Here is a 20,460-nt window from a genome sequence, read left to right as displayed (position 1 = left end):
CCAATTCCGCCCATCGAAGCGATCAAGTGGATATGTGGTGTAAGCCGGCCTCATAGACAAATTGGTCCCAAGTTGTTACGGGCTTTATATGCTGATACTAACACCTTGAACTTGGCTCAGTAGCAAATGGGCAGCCAGTGCAGGTCTCTGGACACAGTGGTTACGTGCTGACAAGGCCTCATTCTTGTCAGCAATTGTGCTGCAGCACTCTGCAATAAATGCAGCTTCTGGTTCAAGCACCAGGGAAGCCCCACATAGAGCGCTGTGCTGGGGTGCTACACCCAGATGCATATTCTTGTAGGACTTGTAAAGAACACTTTTGATTAATGTTTTCAGCAACTTCTATGACTCTTGAGTGCTGTCAGGCGCCCATCTTACACTGAAGTTCCCAAGGATGTGTTCCAAGTCAATTAACTGATGACATGATGACATGGTGACATGTGCCATTTCCCCCTTCCTCTTTCCCTGTGTCTCCAATAAAGACATTATTATAAAATAGTTATTATTAGTAAATTCACACTGCCCTTCACCCAAACACCAGAGGGCAATTTAACAGCATTAAAAATCCAAAATGATAACAAACCGTAATAAGAACAGCAAAAACTGCAATATTTTCTTTTCTAGGTTACAGGATTTGTTGCCTCTAGTATGGGAGATGCTGCGGATGAATCCCTAGTTCAGAGTTCTTACTCAGGGCCAACAGTGTTTTGGGCGCTGTGACAGTCTCTGCCCAAAGGCCGGAGCAGGAGATGCTAGGACGTGAGTGTGAGAAGGAGGCAGATTATATAGATGAGCTTGGCAGCCAGTGGGAAAGAGGCAAGGGGAAGGAAGACGAGTCAGAATGCAGAGATGGAGAATGCTTTGCAAGTGAGGGCTGGACCACTTGCAAGTTAAATGCAGAGCATGGCAGTCAGTGTAAAGGAGGCCGGCACCATTTGTGACTCACGAGCTGATCTGAACGCGGCACAGCTGCACATTCTGGCCTGCCCAGCTGCTTGACAAACAACACCCTCCCCAAAACACACACACACACACACACACACACACACACACACTTACACACTTTTCTGCAGTCAGGACCAGAGTTTCATTGAACCCTTGGTGGGAAGTGGTGTAAGGACTTTGCAAGCAGAGTTGTTCCCCAGGATGGCGTTTTCTTGCCTCTGGTCATGCATCCCAGCCTATTTCCCTTTTCTCCCTTGAGCCTCCTCCTCCTCCTCCTCCTCCTTCCCCAGCCCCCAATTCCAGTTTCCTTCTCATGGCGCTGCTGCTGCTATCCTGCTCAGCATTCAGCTGTTCCCCTGAGCCTCGTAACTTGTCTGGCTGTAGGTAACTCCTGTCTCTTTCTCTTTCTCTGTGTGTCTCTCTTCTCTCTCCCTTTTCTCCTTGTGTGCGTGTGTGCGCGTGCGTGCTTGCTAACAGGGAGGATTCAGGTCTCTTCAGGTAATGCCTTTTCTATAACCCTACTCTGGTTGGGAGCGGGGGGGGGGGGTCCAAGCATTGGTGCAAGTCACTTAGAGCCCTCTCTAGTCTCCAATCCGTAGCTCAGTGCGCAACTAAAACAAAAATCAGTATATAGGGTCAGTCTTTGTGGGGATGGGGAGAAGCACAACTCCTTGGCTAGAGTACCACTTTCATTGTGCAGAGGGCTGAGAAAGAGTCACGTGAATCGGCGTGATCCATAATGGGCTTCCTTTGCATCCTGGCAAGGGGTGGAGATGTTCCGTACTGATCTGGCTGCCTCTGGAACATCCTCTTGCTCTTGTTTAATTTCTTTAAAAATATTTGCTCTGTGGGTTGCAGAATTCACTGTTCTTGTCTTCTATTCCCCCGCTACCTTGCCTTGCCCATGTGATGTTGCGTTGCATCCTGGGACTTGTATGCGTATGCCGTAGCACCTCTAGAAACCCCCGGTTGGCTGCAGATGAGCTTCATGTGTTAGTTCTGTGAAATTCAGGAGAGGCAACCCAGGCCTGAAATTGACTAGTGTTGCCAGTTCCTGTTGGATATAGTCAACTATTATTTGATCTTGAGTTTTGAAGAAACTTGACCCATTTGTAGCCAAGGTAATTTGCATCATGTATCCTCTCTGCACATCTTGCATTGAGTTTGTTTTGTTGAATTTTGGTTATGCTTATTTGATTAAGGAGGACCTACACACATAGAACAGTATAGCATTGAAGGTCTGCAACAGGAGACCCCAGGCTAAATTGAACCGTTTTCTCTGCCCCTTCAGCTATATTTGTGGACAAAGTGGTGGGCCACTTTTAAGAGGTGGAAGTGCCAACCCACCACCATTCTCCTGCTTCTCACAGTGGTCCTTCAGGTAAACTAGGTTGCTGCCTAGGGCCGCTGGAGGATTGTGGTCTCTGCCACCTTATCATAGATACCCTGTAACCTTCCGTCTGGAAGACCAGAGCAAGGCATGTGGAAATTGGCCATTTGTATTTCTCTGCAGCCTTCCAAGTCCCGAAACTTGCTTTCCTTCTTCGAAATAAAAACAAAAGCTTGGTTTCCAGAGAATCCATGTTTGGAATTGGCAGTCCCTGTGCCATGCTTTTATGGGTACAGGCAGATTCTTGTGTGCCACCTTCTCCACATAGCCACAGCCAGAGTCTTTGGGAGGTGGACACGGGACTGGCAGCTGTGTCTTTGGGGTTTCCTCAGGCCAGGCCTTGCTAACCAAGCATGCCCCTCTCTCTTCTCTCTCCCTCTCTCTCTTTCTTGAAGCATTTCTACCAGAACAGGGCCCAGCCTCCGACAAGTGCTTCCCGGGTGCAGAGTAATACGTCGGCTCGGCCTGGCCCACCCACTCATGTTTATCCAGCTGCTTCCCAGGTGATGATGATCCCCTCACAGATCTCCTACCCTGCTTCGCAAGGCTACTACATCCCTGGACAGCAGGTGAGGGCTAGAACGGGGCTGAGGGCAGACCTGGAGAGCTCTTTGCACTTTCCCAAGCGAGCCTTGTCTCCGGGAGCCTGCTGCTGTCTTGTTTTTCCTCGGGCCTCTTGATAAGAGTTGTGGGTCAGGCTTCGGACCCTCGCTCCTGGCGCCCTCACCTTGACTGCGTACCTGTTAACCCCCAGCACTCTCCTCCTGCCTCCAACGTTTCCTGTGGTTATCTATGGGCACTGCTGTCTTGTTTCGTAAAATAAGATTAATGGTAACCCCGCTTATGCATGTGCACACATTCCTGGCAGATGTGCTGGTCAGAAACAGGGCTCCGGGGCAAGCCCTGGGAGCAGCAGGGAAATGTCCACAGTCCTGATGAGAGGGGGCAGTTGCAGAGATTTGGCACGTCTGATGTGATCCATGTCCCGCTTATTGAGCGGTAGGAGCTTAAGAGGTAGCGAAACTGCTCTTGCAACCCTGCGTGTGAACTATTTACTTCATGGGACGTGTAACCCACACTATCCCAAGGGCTTAGGGTGGGTAACCTGCTAATTATGCTGCCCTCTCCCTCCTCGTTCACCCCAAATGAGTTTGAATAAATATCATCTTGCACCATTTCAGGAAACCATGAAAGGCTGGGCTTGGGTGAGTCACCCAGAACTGAGGGATGACCACTGAGAACATTTTTGTGTGTGCGCACGCTTTGACTGGTTTGATGCACCTATGACGTCTGTATGGGCTGCGAAGTTTAATCAGTTTAAACCATTTTGATCAACTCAAAAAACAAAAAAGTGACCCCTGATTTTGTCAGGTAGCGGATCTAAAATGTAATGTTGGTTTAAGGGTGGATAAAAATCAATGATTAAAAAAATGGATTTTTAAAAAATTGGCTTTTTAAAATTTAAATCGATTTTTTAAAATAAAATGCTTTTGGAGGAAAAATCTTTCTAAAGATAGTTTTCTATTTAAGTTACGTTATAGTCCAAAGGCTGTAAATCAGGAAATAAGGATTTGTTTTAAGTTTTTCATGTGTGCTAAAACTCAGTCTAGGTTTTTTTTTTAAAAAGATTGTTTAACCACATCAGTTAACAAACATGGATACATATGCTATAATGTTATTGTCTGAGTTAAATAAATTGTTTAAATTGTTATTAATGAAATGATTATTTTTCTCCTTCCAATAAAGTACAGTAGAAAAGTTGTCCAAATATAAACTGTTAACTTATTAAACCTCACAATTTCCATAATTATCTGTCTATGTATTTCTAATAGTAAAACCAAATCAGTAATTTTTGATATAACGATAAAAACTACCCTGAAATTTTTTTATTCAAAAAATGAAACCTTCATCTGGTTGTAAATATTAATATTATGCCAGAAAGAATGAGTCTTTGTGTAAAAAAAAATGATTTAAACCAAGTCTTACTGACTTACTGGTTGGTTTTAATACAAGTCTTTTCAAAAGCTGCAAAGGGCAAGCCTTGTTTTTCAGAAAGGGGGGGTCTCTCATTGGTGATGCCTGCAGCAACTCCTGGGCACACCATAAAACAAACAAACCATGCTGCTGTTTTCTTTTGAACTGGTGTGTATTCTTGTGTGAAAATGTATACAGAGAGGATGTTGACAATTTATTTCACTCGTACTGTTTTTATCAATTTGAGATCTGATCCACTTGCAGCCCGAAGCTCTCCTGGGCTATGTGTCTACTATTTATTTAATTTCTATGGCGCCCTTCGTCCAGGGATCACAGGATGGTTTACAGTATAAAACCACAAAAAACATAGCAACAAACGAAAACAACTCCTGCTCCCTCTACATTTTAAAAGGCCATGGATCCTTCCACTCCCACATTTTCACCCCAGATGCTGGAGCGGAGAGGCTACTGATCTGGGGGTGTTGTTGTTGAATATGTGTGTGAGTAGGCTGCACATGTAATTATTTCAGGTGATGGGTATCCAGCTACTGGATACCTTCCAGCCTCGCTTTACGCCAGCATCCATCATAAAAGTGCCTTGTCTGATGTCTAGGGTAAGGTACCCAGAGCATCAGTTTCATCTGAGCTTTTATTCAAAAGCAGATTCCACAATGTTGGACCACAGGTTCTTGATTTTCTGTCACTGTGAGCCTCCCGCTGCCCCAAAGTCAGGGGGTTGAGAGGAGTAATGATCCAGTTTTTAAGATAGTACCCAGACATGGCTGGTGGAGCTCACTGCCACGGCACACAGATTAAATGCAGCATTATTTATTTCATTTCATTTCTATACTGCTTTATATTTTCAAGAAAAATCTCAAAGTGGTTTATAGAATATTAAAATATACCAATAAAACAATCTGAAGGAAGTCAAATGTAGAGTAAAAATATATAGAGAGAACATGAAAGCTGGGTGTCTATGGCTGCTTTTAAGCTGGTGGGGAGAAGCTGTGGAGGATCAGAAAGGCTGTAGACAAATGGTATCAGGCGGCTTCTGTGTCAACCCTTATCTAGGATGGGGCATAGAGTTATGTAGTACTGGATAAGGGATGGATGAGCAGGTGCTTCGTGAATCATTAAAGCAGATGCGAACGAGTCAGAATTTGGAAACACCCCCTTTAGTTAGAAAATGCCTTCACCACCTCTAGGGAGGTTGGGTGTAAGCTTTGGAAAGCCACAGCTTGGTCTCTCCAGGTTCACGAGCCCCTTAGTGGGGTTGATGGTGTCTTTTGTTCTCTGTTTATTGTGGCCTTGCTTATGGCCTGCCGGTTCCACTCCTCTTGATCTGGTGCACATTACTGGTGCATTACTGCAACCCCTCCCCCATTGTGTCAAGTCTTCCTCCTCCAAGCTTAATCTCGGGCACTTACTTGCTACCCTTTTCTTCCTTTTCCTCTCTGACCCAGGGCCGCTCCACATACGTTGTTCCGACTCAGCAGTATCCTGTTCAGCCAGGTGCCCCCAGCTTTTACCCTGGAGCCAGCCCCACAGAATTTGGCACCTATGGTAAGGGGACGGGTATGACTGTCATTGTGTGGGGTGTGTGTTGGGGGGGGGGATATATCACTACATGTTCTGTTTGTAGCATGGCAGGGGGTTGAACTTCGAGTTCCATTGGGGTCCCTTCCAGTTTTAAGATCCTGTGATTTTGGTGGTGCGTATAATTGCAGGGTGGGAGCAGCTTTTTCTTTGCCCGACTGAGCGCTGATGACATCCAGTGTGTTTCTGCTCTTGATCCTGTTCTGCAAGTTCCATCTATGTGCAAGATGTCTCTGGGCTCGAGTCACCTTTGCAGTTTAGCCTTGAGCAGTGGCTTTACTTGCTGTGAAAGTGTGGAAGTCAACTGATGTTTTCCTTGCTTGATTAAGTTAGAATTCCTTTTGCCGCAGTCATTCTGTGTCACACACAGTCAAGACAATCTGGGGTGGGGTGGCGTGGGGAGAGAGGATGTTGTGGAAGGGAGAGAAGTCTAGTTTGACTTAGATCTTAAACTACAAAATGAAAGGAGGGTCTTGATTGCGGAAAGCCTCAAATTGAGTGTGGTTAAGAATTTACTTCTACATCACTGTTTGTTACCCAGGTTAGGGACCAACTCTTAAATAAAACACAGAACCAAGGAAACTAATTCAAGTCCTGCATCTAGGAGGGACCTTCAATAAAAGTATTTATACTAAACATTTGGCCCAAAATTCTAGTTTTCTAGTTTTGCAAATTCACTGAATAGCAACCTAGTGTTCTGATTGGAAAATTATTATAAAACTAGTTCAGTTACAGCCCGATTCAAAATTGCTTCTGTTTTTTCTGATTGTTGATTTGCATGTGTGTGTGTGTTTTCCAAGTGATTCTCCTCTGCCCCTCACTCCGCTTCAGACTAGAATATGGAAGTGCAGGAGTATCTAATCACTGAGCAAAAGATGTTTTCAGAACAGAAGGGGAGTCCCATGTAGTTGGATTCTTACCCCTGGACTGCTAGTCTCTATTCCCTTTCTGTGTCTGTGCTCTGGAAATCTAGCTAACAAACAAGCAAACTGAGTGGTGCAAGAGATTTTTGTTCCAGGAGGTTGAGCCTATGATTTTTGACAAGATTGTAGGCTGCGCACGATTGTAGGCTGTGCTCACTATCCCAATTAGTTGCAAGGTTAGACAAAGAGAGACGCTGTAGACAGAGAGTATATTGGCTCAAGATTACATAGTAGATGCAGTTGCAAATAGGTGTGTCATTGTTCCACTTTCAGTAGGGGATGAGAATTAAGGGCCTTAAGAACAGGGTTCTGGGGAGGGCAGATGAGAACCTCCGTGTGTGTGTGTGTGTGTGTGTGTGTGTGTGTGTCAAAGAGACCTTTGCTAGTATGAAAGCAAAGACTGCAGCATAGCTATTAAGGGATTGAGCTATGAGACAGCAAGTTGCCCTGTTCAGATGTCGTCTCAGCCATAAACTAGCTAGATAGCCGATGGCCTGAGGCAAGCTGCTGTTTTTTGCTGTCAACCTCTCTGCCTTTTTACAGGGCAAGGGGGAAGAATTGTGGCCTACATTAAAGAGCCATTGTAAGGATCGCTGAGATATAACGTGTGTGAATTGATGTAAAAGTTCAGAAAACTCTTAGCACTTTCCCTATAAAGCAGAGTTAACTGTGAGATGATCAGGTCTGTTGGAGTTCTGGACAGCACCATTTAAGATCACAAGAAGGTCTGAGCAAAGGGCTTTCTAGTCCAGCATCCTCTTACCTACAGCTGCTTGCCAGATGCACCTTGGGAGTCCTATCAGCTGGTTATGAAGGCAGTGGCTTTCTCTTCCACAGTTGCCCCCCAGAAACTGGTATTCATTGTAGGCTGGCTCTGATACCAGGACTTGAAAGAGTGCAGGGTGGGGCGGGTATGTTTATGTAGTGCTTTTTTCCTAAAAAAATGTTTTGACTCAAGAAAATCACAGTTTTATAGTTCAAATCGGGGAAAATGAATAAAGTAAATGGGCAAAAGTACAAAGATTCACAAAATATTTAGGGGTATGCGTACCCCTGCGTCCCCCCAGAAAAAAAAAACTTCTGTATGTGCTAGTTCACATTACACACAGGGAGCTCTTTGTATTGGAAGCGTGTTTGAAAAATGTATGATCTTCCACTGCAATTTTGAAGCGGTGTTTATAGGAGCAGGCTACACGGAATTGGCACTACTACAGGTGCCGCAGAATACCCATTCCACATTTGTAAGAGCTCAGTCATTTAGTGTGGCAGCGGCTACGCTTTGGAACTCCCTGCGCATTGACATCGAGCAGGTGACTTGATTTTACTCATTTTGGTGACTGCTAAAAATCTCCTTGTTTAGACGAGTCTACTCAGGTGCTTAGAAAGTTGAGACAGTTTTAATTTGTTTTCGTATTCTGTATGTTCTAAAATGCAGTTGCCTTTTTTTCCTTGATTTTCTTTATTGCTTGGGGGATTTTTGATTTTTCTTTCTTTTTTTACAATCAAGCAGGGTATAAATTTTATTAAATAAAGACGTGTTTGATAAAGATAAATATAAGGGGGGGGGGGTTTGCATGTGCTGGAAGGAGGCCTAGTCTAAAACTGAGCGATTTCCAGTTTAATTTCCTCTCGCCCCCTTGCTTTTTACCAGATGCGCTGATTCTCACACTTCAAGGAAGGGAGCATGCAGTCCCAGTAATAAGATTTTTATTAAAGTTTTTCATACTAAAGTAAGATAAGTGTGTGTGTGTGTGTGTGTGAAGTAGAGCCTTAGCTCTTGCTGGGGTGGCAAGCCTGTGTCTGGGCTGCATCACTTCAGACTGCATGTGTGGGCTCAGGTAATCAGATGTTTGTTCTTACAAGACGTTGCATGCATTATTGGGGCTGGTGGGGGATTTCATTCTATGGACAATTGTTAAATCATGGGAACCCTCACCTGCAGTCTGAAAATTTACAGCTGCTACCCAGGTTGCTACCGCAGCAAGAACTAGGCCAGAGAAATGGGTAGCAATGTGAGAATAAGAAACCCCACCACGTGGGACTTCTCTGAGAGGCCTCCTTGTGGTACTGTTAAGAACAGGGGTGGCCTTAAAATGTTCCACCACCCATCTGCTCACAAGATGGCTCAGCGGCTAGGGAGGATGGCAACTGTAGACCAGCAACACCTGGGTGGATGCACTCAGTTTCTCCATCTCTGGTCTAGAAACTCAGGGAGGTGTTTGGTTAATTGCAAAGCAGAGATTATTGGGAGAGTCAGAGTGAGCAGGTAAGGAAATATATTCGGAGCGAGATGTAAGGGTAAAGCCTAACAGGGAGGAAGTGTTAAGCCAGTCCTGAGCTGCACATTCAAATAAATAAAAGAATACATGCAGTGGAAGGCAGAAGAATTGAAAAATCCAGAGCGAAGCTCCCATGTCAATTTCCCCCTTGCCAGCTTTGTTGGTGCAGATTTTCTTTCCAATCCCACTATTGCCTTAGGGATACTTAAAGTCCTTAGGCACCCACCCACCCAAATGGTTTGGTCTAGATTTCCTCTGCTGATTCTGGACCGATGCCCATTGTTATTTATTGTCAAAGGATATAAGGCAGGGATGGGGAGCTTGTGGCCTTCCAGGTGTTGTTGGACTCCAACTCCCATCAGCCCCAGTCAGCATGGCTGACGATCAGGGATGATGGGAGTTGGGAGTCCAGAAAATATCTGGGTGGCCACATGTGTCCCCATTCATGACGTAAGCCTGGGAGGTTCACACATTCGTCTCTTGTCTTGCTACCCCTAAATGTCACAGAAATGGGACATTTTTGAAGCCCGACTCCTGTTGGAAGTGATCCTGAGCTGCGAAACAATAGTTCTGGTGGCAAACCGAGGCCGTGGTTGCCCTGGCAAGAGGGCGTGGGAAGAAATCTTGCATGACATTCCCTCAGAGTGACTGAGAACTGTGCACACTTGTTCTCTTCAACTCCCGTTTGGTCTCAATACTTTTGTTTTGAAATAATTTAGCCCGCGAAAATACAGTTCCAAGAGCGACTCGGCACTAGAGTGTTGGATCATGACCCCTGTGTGCTTGGGCAGGTTGGGTGCAGGATCCGTCTCGTCTCATCTCTAGGGGCCCCTCTCCTCTTCTCCTTTCTGGTGGGGTCAGTTTAATCTTTAACTGCCCTGCCAGTGGCTGCGCAGACTTTAGCCTCAGCCTGGCTTTGGATTGCTGCGGCAGCACAGTAAGAGAGCTGCGGGTTTGATAGCAGCCCCTGACCCAGTCACCCCTGAAGTGGCTTTTAGTCTTACGTTTCCAAGCCACAATGGTGGGTGGGTTTGCGCATGTGCAGCAGGGGAGACAACACATTCTCAGCTCTGCCTTGCACAGATTTGCTGCTGTTGGAGTACACACTCTCTCCTCACCACCCCAGGATTTAATATTTCCCCAAAGCTCTTCTGTCAAGTTGCCTTGAGTGTTTGGTCCTCCTCTTCCTCCCTCCTTCCCTCCCTCCCTCCCTTCCCCACATGGGGCTCACATGATCACTGAGCACTATTGCTATATTTAGCCTGGACCTGTCCCAGGCTGCTCCTGCAGACTCAGAAATGTGAGCTGAGGCCTCCATCCCATCCCAGTCCTGCATGTCATAGTTCTTTCAGTGCTGCAGAGGTTGCAAAAAAACCCCTCCTGCCCACACCCTTTCCCGAAAGGTAGGTGCATTCAGCTTCTTCAGAGGGCTGAGTTGCAGCGGGTGTGCTGAGCCTGATATGCTGCCTGCTCCTATCCCATCCCTTCCGTGCAGAGTTGGGGCCTCTAGGAGAGAAGCTTGTGTGTTCAGGACCCCAATCTGACTCCTGTGCCTTGAGACCTGGAGTAGCAGGAAGCAGTTGGATCAGTGCGCAGTTTCTCCTCTTGCAAGCCTGCGGTGATTGGAGGAGGTGAGCTTGATGGTCCTCTCCCCTGCTGCCCATCTCCCACAGGCACTGGCAGCTTCCCTTTCCAGGATCGCTGCCTGCTTGGGCAGCCTCCTGCCACGGCCGGCTTGCTGCGTGCTTCTGCGGCTGCTTGCTTCAGGGGTGACTGTCAGCTTGTGAAAGTGCCGCACTGCACTCCCCACCCATAAAGTTTATTAGGCCAGATGACTCAGCACAGGCAGAGGGCTGCTTCCATGTGCTCAGAACAGGTTAGACTAGTCAGTGCAGCAGCTCCTCTCTATGGTCTAGCACATGCAGGCAATGCGCAGGCTGCGGGGTTGGAGCTTAGGTGCACCTGTGGAACTTGGGGCATTCGGGGTGGAAACACCTTGACTATGGAGAGAGAGTCCCACAGGAGGTCTGGAAAGACAGATCCCCTGTAGCTTGTGATCATTTTGGCTTTGAATTTCTCCCACCCTTTAGAAATCCTTTGAATGCCTTCCTTTGTGCCTCCACTGGTCCAGGCTACCTTAGCTCTGACGATATGCATCACACCTCAAGGGTTTCTTGCTCCCACCCTCAATATTTTTCCTTATGATGCCTGATTCACCTTGACCTGGTTGTTGGAAGGACTGAACCACAGTTGCCTGAAGGTGTGGGGAACCAGATGTTGCAGAACTATTGCTCATCTTAGCAAGCATGGCCAGTTGTCAGAAATGATGGGAGTTGTAGTTGAAGAACATCGGGGGGGGGGGGGCAAAGGTCCTCCACACTAGGGCTGGGAAATATCTGGTTTTCAGCTTCGTGATACATCACCAGCTAAACATTGTGATATACTGATACAGTGGTACCTCGGGATGCGAAGGGGATTTGTTCCGGAGCCCCCTTCGCATCCAGAAGCAAACACAACTAGTGATGGCACATTGCGCACGCGCACGTTGCTTTTCGCCACTTCTGCGCATGCACGTGAGGTCATTTTGAGCGTCTGCACATGCGTGAGCGGCGAAACCCGGAAGTAACGTGCTCCGTTACTTCCGGGTTGCTGTGGAGCACAACTTGAACGCGCTCAACATGTAGCATATTCAACCCAAGGTATGACTGTATATCACAATGTCTGAAATAAGGATGGAGCTATGTAGAGGCATTGGCTAGCTTCACAATTTTTTTCCACATTGTGATTTTTGCATAGCACACATGCATGTTCGCGTGCGCACACACACACACACACACATCATGATTCACAGTATAATGTCAGGTCAAAAATGAGGAAACCAGTATCATGGTATGGGCTTGAGAATGGTTTTGGACACTATATTGATATATCACTCAGCCCTCCCCCATGCTGTGCTGCATTGCTTCAGTTCTGTTGAAGGAAACCACAGCAATTAAACTGCTTTTTAAGCTTCCCTTGTGGCACAGTTGTAAATTGGAACGTTTTGTTCGGTTATTATTAATCAAGTTGGTAACCCCTTGGATGTGCAGGACAGCCAGGAAGTAAACACCAGCAGTGTCTGGTAGCTATGCCATCTGGAGTCTAGGTTCCTCCCAACCCAGATTGCCTGGATTGCACACAGCTGTAAGGGTGCTCAATGCCTAAGGAAGTGTGGGAAACATGACAAGAATCCCTGTCCCTGTTTTATTTCCCCCCTTCTCTTCTCCATGGGCTCTGTCTTACCACATTTGTTAAAGGCTGTCCTCCCATCATTTTGCCCAAGCTCTGGTCAAGGCATAGTCCAGTTTCATGGATGTCTCCCCTGCCGAAGGCACTCTGTCCATCATTACACCTTAGCATCACATTTATCTTGAGGCTTTCTGTCTGCTCAGCCCCAGAGGTCAACTAGGCGAAGCTTTTCCATTGCTTTCCTCACTTCGCATCAGCAGGTGAGATGTTTGGGAGAGCAACCTCGGAAATCCCTCGATAGTTCCTATAGAGCCAGCAGGACCAGAGGCTGGGGATGGTGGGAAGTGTAGTTCAAGAGCACCAGCAGAGGCCACATCTTCCACATCCCTGCTGTAGAACTTGTAATTCTCAGCACAATTGCTTCTCCACTCATTTCTAGAACTCTTTGCCCTCCCCTAGACTCTCTTAAGTTTTGTCTCCCAGAGTCTTGGATTCAAAATAGTCTGCCCAGTGGAGAGACTAGGTGGGTGTCATGCATGCTGGGCAGAAGATAAGGCCACAAAGCTTGGGAAGGTGGCTGGGGGAGGAGATGCCTAGAGCCAGTCCCTGCTTCTGTACAGTCTTCCTATTTCTCTTGTTTGCTGCTCACAGAGAGAGTTGGTTTGGAAGGAAGTTAGGAGAAGAGCTGAGGAGGTGGGCCAGGGAATTCTGGGGACACGCAGTTCTAGACCACAGCCATACTTTCATTCCTCCCCTCCTTGCTCCATGCAACCAGGCAAACAAGGCCACAGATTTGGCTAGTTACAGCAGTAGCTCTTCAGCATGCCTTAATTTAGGATGGGGCAGCCTCAAAGCAAGGGGTTGCCCCAGGTGGGGAAGTGGGGTGGCTTAGGGACGCTCAGGATCATGGAGAAAGAATGCTGAGGTGTCGCTTGCTGAACAAGTTGGTCCGGTTTTGACATTCCTGACCAGGTCTAGAGGCGAACAAGCCACCCTTGAGCCTCCTGCCTTTTTTGGGAGTTCCTCCTGGGATAGTCATTCTCTCTCTTCTTGTTCGTACGTGTGTGGAGGGGGAGCTGAGCAGTGACTTGCCCCAGTGCTAGTCGGGGGATTATTTCCCCCACTGAAAAAGGTGCTTGGCAACATCACCTGATGGCTCTGCCCTGCGGTTCATTCCTTTAAGCTTGTGAGATGAGCTCAGGAACTACCCCTGCAGATGCATGATTTGCCCCTTGGAATTCTGGGACAGCAGTGCCTTAACTTTCCTCCTTTTCTCCCCTCTCCAGCTGGTGCATATTACCCTGCCCAGAGTGTGCAGCAGTTCCCTGCTGCTCAGGTCATCATGAATCAGCAGCCACCGATCCCGCCAAAGCGAGAACGCAAGACGGTAAGATGGGAGCTGGGGGGGCGGGCGCTGGGCATGAGTTTAAAGTTTATGTTGTACAGGACTGCATTTTGTTGGGTGGTTGATGCCTCTCATTCTACCTACCCTTACATTCTATCTCCCTCTAATTCTACCTAGTCTTGGGTATGAGGCTGGTGAAAGAGAATCCCAGGCATTGTGGTTCTCCTGGAACCTAGGAATTTGATGCTGGCATCCAAAGTGCAAATTATAGACTTAGCCCATGTCTGTGTGTTTATGTTCCAAGGGAAGTGGCTAAAAGTACAGGTGAGCACAAGTATATGTGCCAAGCACTGGGATCTTGCATAGGTTTTTAGAAGTAAGCTCTATTAAGATCATTGAGACTTGGGTTCAAGTTGGGGCTCAAGGGCTTGTGGCCTTCAACTTCAAGTTAAGAGAGTTGAGCAGCTTCTGCAAAATTGATATGTTACCGCAGTTAAACAGAAAACACACACAGCCTGTAGTATTACTGAGTAGGGCTGGGTGATACCTGGTTTTCAACACTGTGATACATTACCAGCTAAACATCATGATAATCTGACATATCACAATGTCTGAAATAAGGATGAAGCTGTGTAGAGGCATTGGCTGGCTTCGTGGTTTTTCCCGCATTGTGATTTTTGCATGGTGCATGCACACACACATATCGTGATACCCAATATATTGCCAAGTGAAGAATTCTGATACTGATATCATGATACGGACTTAAAACCGGTTTGGGACAATATATCAATATATTGCCCAGCCTGATTACTGAGATTATGAGGGCCAGTTGGATCTTCTAAAAGGAGAATGCTGGAGTTCAGGTGCCAGAAAAGAACTGTAGCTCAGTAGAATAGCATGTGGTTACAGCATCCTGGCTGAAAAGATTTCACCTAGCAGGCTTGGACCTGAGATTTGGAGAGCCACTACCAATCAGGATAAAAAGGTAAAGGGACCCCTGACCATTAGGTCCAGTCATGAATGACTCTGGGGTTGTGGCGCTCATCTCGCTTTATTGGCCAAGAGAGCCGGCATACAGCTTCCGGGTCATGTGGCCACCATGACTAAGCCGCTTCTGGCGAAGCAGAGCAGTGCACAGAAACACCGTTTACCTTCCCACTGGAGCAGTACCTATTTATCTACTTGCACTTTGACGTGCTTTCGAACTGCTAGGTTGGCTGGAGCAGGGACCGAGCAACTGGAGCTCACCCCGTCGTGGGGATTTGAACCGCCAACCTTCTGATCGGCAAGTCCTAGGCACCCACAGCGCCACCCGCGTCCCAATCAGGATAGGTGATGCCTATTTATATGGCTCAGTAAACTGATAGGGTCTGTGGCAGCATTTGATATGAGCCTATCAGGAAGCCATTCCCTCTGCCAAAAAAATCCTTCTAGAAGGGTGCGGTAGTTGGCCTTGGCTGTTTAAGTGGTAAGGACATCTGCTTGGAGCCATTTTATGGTTTCCTCTATTCTCTAGGCTTAGCCCTGCCACTGGCAATAGGTTTCCTGTCTTAGCCAGGGAACAAATTCCTGGTTGACTTTCTCTTGGCAATTGTCTCCCTCCCTAGGTGGAGTCATGGCTGGCATTTTGAAATCTATTATGTTTTAGAAGTCTATCTAACCATCCACACACACCCATTGCTGGGTTTTTGTGCAGTTATTTGAAGCTGAAGTTGCCTTCATGCGGAGAGCTCGCTTTGCCTGTCCCCTGCCACTGAATTACTTGCAAAACTCACGGCGCCATAGGAAATACACAGCTACACTCCCAGTTGGGTGCAAAAGACCTTCAAAATCTCTGTGAAGCCCGATGGAAAAGTGTAGCTGCTCACCTTTCCTCAATGGATTTTGTGTGTGTGGATTTGGCAGGGCAGGGGAGCAGGGCCCACCTCCGCATGCTCTTGTGTAATTTCCGGCCGAGGGGCATGTGGCAATCTGGGTCAGAGTTCAGCAAGGATCAGGAGTCTGGAATGCAGCTCGGCACAACGTTGAGAAATGGCAGGGGAGAGCAGGCTGAAGCTGTGCACAGGCTGAGGCTACGGCTAGGTGTGGCTGCACGCACCCTGGGCTGGTTATCCTCCATTACTTGTGTGGTATGCTTCTACACGGTCCATTTCCACCCTGTGCCAGTTAATGTCTCTGGAGAAGAATCGGGTGAGAAGAGCAAATGCATTGATTTCCTTTCTCCAAAGGAAGATGCTGGCTTAATAGTAGCTTTTGCAAGCGTCTCGTTCCTTCTCCCTGTGCTTCTGGATATCTTCTTTATGCCAAGCCAAGGTGATTGGGACAAGGGGCGGGGCCTTCTCTGTAGTGACGCCCTCAGCACAGAACTCAGTCCCTAGACCAACCTCACAGGTAAATTCTTACTTTCTCTGTTTAGGAGGATGTCAAAGGGGATTTTCTTCTGGCAGGTGTGTTGGGACGTGGCATGACAGTTTCTCTTGCTCTTTTTCCTTTTAATCGAAAAGTTTTGAGCTAACTGTAGTCCTGCCCATCTAATGCTATTGCTTTAGGTAGTTTGGTGACTATATGATGATGCACTTTCATCACGTTTTTGAAGTTTGGTTTATTTCAAGCTGCCTCTCTGGAGCCATAATAGCAGGGTGAAAAATTGCAGCAGCTAAAAATAAAAAGATGCATTACTGACGGTGGCTGTCAGCCATGCAGGGGCCACATCCGTGTCACCAGTAGACCCACCTGGTGCTCTCTAGATGTTTTGTACTACAATTCCCATCAGCTCCAAACAGCATGGCTGTGTGATGCTGAGGCTGATGGAAATTGTAGTCTCAAAATATCTAGAGGGCACCAAGTAGGTGAAGGCAGCGCTAGCATTAATACTTGATATTTTATTATGCTTTTATATGTGTTGGAAGCCTCCCAGAATGACTGGGGCAACCCAGCCAGATGGGAGGGTTATAAATAATAATATAAATTATTACAGCAGCATATGGATGGGATTGGAGCTTGCTTATTCTTGGTGGACACCTTGCCTTCCTTCTCCATCGCACATTGAACAGAACATAACAGGTAGACCTAGAGGCACGGACCTTGTGCATGTAACTACATGCGGCTTGTCCTGTTTCAAGAGATGCATTCCATGTTCCTGGGGGGAGAGAAAGATGTCCTGTCGGAGGCGCACAGGCCATAGACGCATCTGGGCTTTTCCTCCTGTAAAAGTTTTGGGGAAGTGTTGTGTAAAATGCGGGGATCTTCTGAAAATGTTCCACCCTCCCCCCCATTTTGCTAGTCATTGTAACTGTCTTGTGAATCCTAGTCAGGCAGGGTGTCCAGCAAGCACCTGAGCTGTTTATAGCTACTAAGGAGGGGTTGTTAGAGCAGAGAGTTATGCTAGACACTTAAAATAGTAGCATTCGCGTGCAATGAGTTACGCCCGTGTAGGCGACTGGTTGTCGCGGACTGTGTGCCTTGTGTTGACTGAATCGGCTTTTCTTCCAACGGCTGATGATGGTTGTGTTTATGGGGATGTGAATGCGAACTTCACTTCTGAGGCTGCGTGATGTAGGCATGAAGCCCCTTTTTACGGGCTTTGGCAGCTGTTTTGCATACATCAGTGAAGGTGGCAAAAGGGTGGGTCCCTCTCTCCCCATGTCATCCCTGCCTTTCAGTGTATACATATGTGTAGACTCAAAGACCATCTTAGTTGGCTGCTGAGAAGCATTTACAAGCAGTGTTATGTATAAATCTCCTCCAGAACACGGATGTGGGAGCCCGAGACCTTCAAGAAGCAGCTGGACCACAATTTGTACCATTCCTGATGTTTGGGAGGGTCATGGCTCAGTTGAGAGGGTCATAAAGTAACTGAGACCATACCCTCCAACATTTCTCTGATGAAAATCGGGACATCCTAAGGAAAAGCAGGACATTTTGGGATCAAATCAGAAACTGGGATGGCTTCTGTAAATCTGGAAGTGTCCCTGGAAAATAGGGACATTAGGAGGGTCTGTGAGACCTGCCAATCATGGGGCAGCATACAAATGCCACTTAACAAATAACAAGCAATTTTTTTAAATTTTTGAGTAAGCAGATTTGATTGGTGTGAGCTTGGTGTAGCATCCATGTGCCTGGCATAGGTCACTGTGACTCTGTTGCAGTGTTTCTCAAACTTTGATCCCCAGCTGATGTTGGACTACAGCTCCCACAATCCCTAAGCACTGGTCCTGCTAACTAGGAATTATGGGAGTTGTAGAAACACTGCTCGCATTCAAGCCGTCCAACTTTGTGGCCATTGCTGCCTCCTGCAGCAGTGAATTCCGAAGGTTAACTATGCGTTGCAGGGAAAAATACTTTATTTCGTCTTCTCACAAATCTTCCGAAATTCAGATTCATTGGATGCCCCCAAGTTCTAGTATTTTATTCCCTTACCTTACTCAGCTTTTCTCTAAACCAAAAACAAAACAACAAAAACCAAACACAAACCAAAACCCAAATGTTGTAAGCTCCCCTTGTAGGGGCGGGTGTTTGGTTGCCCTTTCTCAAACCTCTCCCAGCTCACCTTTTTGAAGCAAGGTGACGAGAACTGTACACAGTATTCAAAGTGTGGCTGTGCTGTAGGTTGGTAGAACGGCATTATAATATCAGCAGATTTATTTTCATTTCTTTTGTTTATGATCCCTGTCAATGCATTTTTCACAAGTTGCCACACACTGGGTCAGCTAACCACCACAAACCAAGTGTCTCTTTGTCAGTTGCTGCCAGTTCAGATGCTGCATATATATGTGAAATTTAGATATTTTGCCCCGAAATACCTCCTGTTGCCTCCCACCTCACCTCAGCTGACCCTTTATAAATGCTGGGTGCATTACTGTTAGGGTCTCTTTACGGACCGAGTCTGGGTTGCAGCCATCTGCTGAAGGAGCAGGAGAAAAACCGGCCCATTTAATCTTTCGTCACTCCTCTGCGAGCATTGAAAGGGTGTCTGAAGTGCCTCATTCATGTTGAGTCATCTGGAGTGCCATGCCCTGGTGTGAATTTGGCACATTGATGCTGCAGCCAAGAGTGTGCGCTCATTCAGAATCCAATTTGATTGTGTGTGGGGTTTTTTTAATTACTGTTTTATGTGTTAACTTCCTGGAGCTCTCTGTTGTTGCAAGTTGGGAAAATATTGCCATGGCACAGACTACAGGGGAAACGGGATCCTGTGTTGTCCAAGGCAAATGGACAGTCTGTCCTTAGTAGGCCAGAGTCCCTCCCCTGTGCTTCCGGATGTTCCATTCTACCAGAGGGAGATAATTCACTGCACGTAACCGCTTGCTTTGTGGGGAACTGTGCATTACTCTTGTGGCAAGGTGCCATTATCATTTGCAAGGCATCATCAATGCTGCTGCTGAACTCTACACAGTGAATTAAACAAGCTGGTCCCCGCCCTAAGAAGACCGCAATTTAATTTCCAGGAGTAGAGCAGAAACAAGCTGGAAAGGTGAAGGCAGCATTAGAAACTCGGATGCATAAGCTAATTGCCGAATGGCACTGTAAACCTGGGTTATGGAATGTCTAGGAGCCATTTTCCCCCGATGGAATTTTTTATTATTCATTTCATTTATATAATGCTTTATATTTTAAAGGGGAATAAATCTCATAGCAGTTTCAACTCACTAAATAAAACCAGAATAAAACAAATTGGAAGTTTTAGGGATAATATTTCAGATCCTTTTGTGAGGGATATTTTGCTTTCCCCATATTTATTCACCTACTTAATTGGATATAGCTGCCCCATGGCAGAAAAAGTCTAGGAAGCCAGTGTGATGTCTTCCTAGGACCTGTGAGAAATCAAATCCCCACTCAGGAAGCTCACTAGTTGACTTAGGGCCAGTCACAGCCTTCTAACCTACCTCACAGGGTTGTTGTAGGAATTAACTGAGGAAAGAGGAGAACCATGTGGGATATAAAGGCAATGAATAAGCCCTTCTGCTTGCCTGCTTAAGAAAGCTGGAGGGGCCAGCCAGATGGATGATGTCACAGTCACCAATCTGGCATCCAGAGATCTCCATGTGGTTGCGACTGGACCGGTGCCAGTTGCAAAATGCGCCTGGCTAATGTCTAACACTGGGTTAAGGTTAACAGGAATAAATGCCAGGTGCTGTAGGTACGTCAAGGCAGGCTTCGTTTTGGTTGGAGACCTCACAGGAGGGGAATGTTTTGGAAATTGGGGTGGGGGGGGGAGAGAGATGGTACTACAACTGTGCGCAGCAAATGTCCCCATTTTGGCCTAAAGTTGCATCCTTTTGTACATGTAGTTAGAAATAACAGTTGGTGCACTCTGGCTCCCTCACAGAAAAGGTATTTTTACTTTTCTGCATGGGAGCTATTAATTTCCCACCCCTCTTCCCTGAGCCTCAACAGACCTTTGGTTCATATGAAGTCTAAGTGACCGTCTTCCTACTGCACTGAACCATTAGTAAACCAAACTCTGTGGTTTCCATTGTTGTCATTGTCATCTGTCTGTTTTGAGAGAGAATGGAGTATGCCTTCGGGAGTGAAGTCAAGCCATTGCATTAGCCTCTCTAAAGTGACCTCACTGGGGTTCAGACTGTGGGCAGTGTGTATGGAGGTCCTGGGCTGCCCAGGCAACAAGACCCTTCCCCCCCCCCCCTTATCCTCGCTGATTTGGTCCAAAGGAAAGCAGAGCAATATGTTTGGCAGCGGCTTGGTTGCAGGAAGGAGGCATACAAGGCACTACTCAACTGCCTTAGGGACTTTACTCTGGATTTGTGTAGGGTTTATTCC

General features: G+C 46.8%; 1 protein-coding gene across 35 annotated transcripts in view; it reads left to right on the top strand.

Annotated features, from left to right (window-relative positions):
• The window catches only part of EIF4G1 (eukaryotic translation initiation factor 4 gamma 1), a 79,002-nt gene that overhangs the window by 25,483 nt on the left and 33,059 nt on the right, over positions 1-20,460 (top strand). For 19 of the 35 annotated variants that reach the window (XM_083739089.1, XM_083739098.1, XM_083739102.1 and 16 more), the window contains 3 exons: positions 2,731-2,904; positions 5,773-5,872; positions 13,622-13,722. In XM_083739089.1, the coding sequence (XP_083595215.1) occupies positions 2,731-2,904; positions 5,773-5,872; positions 13,622-13,722 (375 nt within the window). Of the gene's footprint in view, positions 1-1,422; positions 1,444-2,730; positions 2,905-5,772; positions 5,873-13,621; positions 13,723-20,460 lie in introns of all 35 variants that reach the window. The other 16 variants (XM_083739117.1, XM_083739083.1, XM_083739084.1 and 13 more) reach the window with 3 other exon arrangements.

Source organism: Podarcis gaigeae (assembly GCF_964106915.1).
Source record: "Podarcis gaigeae genome assembly, chromosome: 5".
In the NCBI taxonomy this organism is placed as follows: Eukaryota; Metazoa; Chordata; class Lepidosauria; order Squamata; family Lacertidae; genus Podarcis; species Podarcis gaigeae.
Note: the sequence above shows the minus strand (reverse complement) of the source record. Positions and strands in the feature narration are given on the sequence as shown.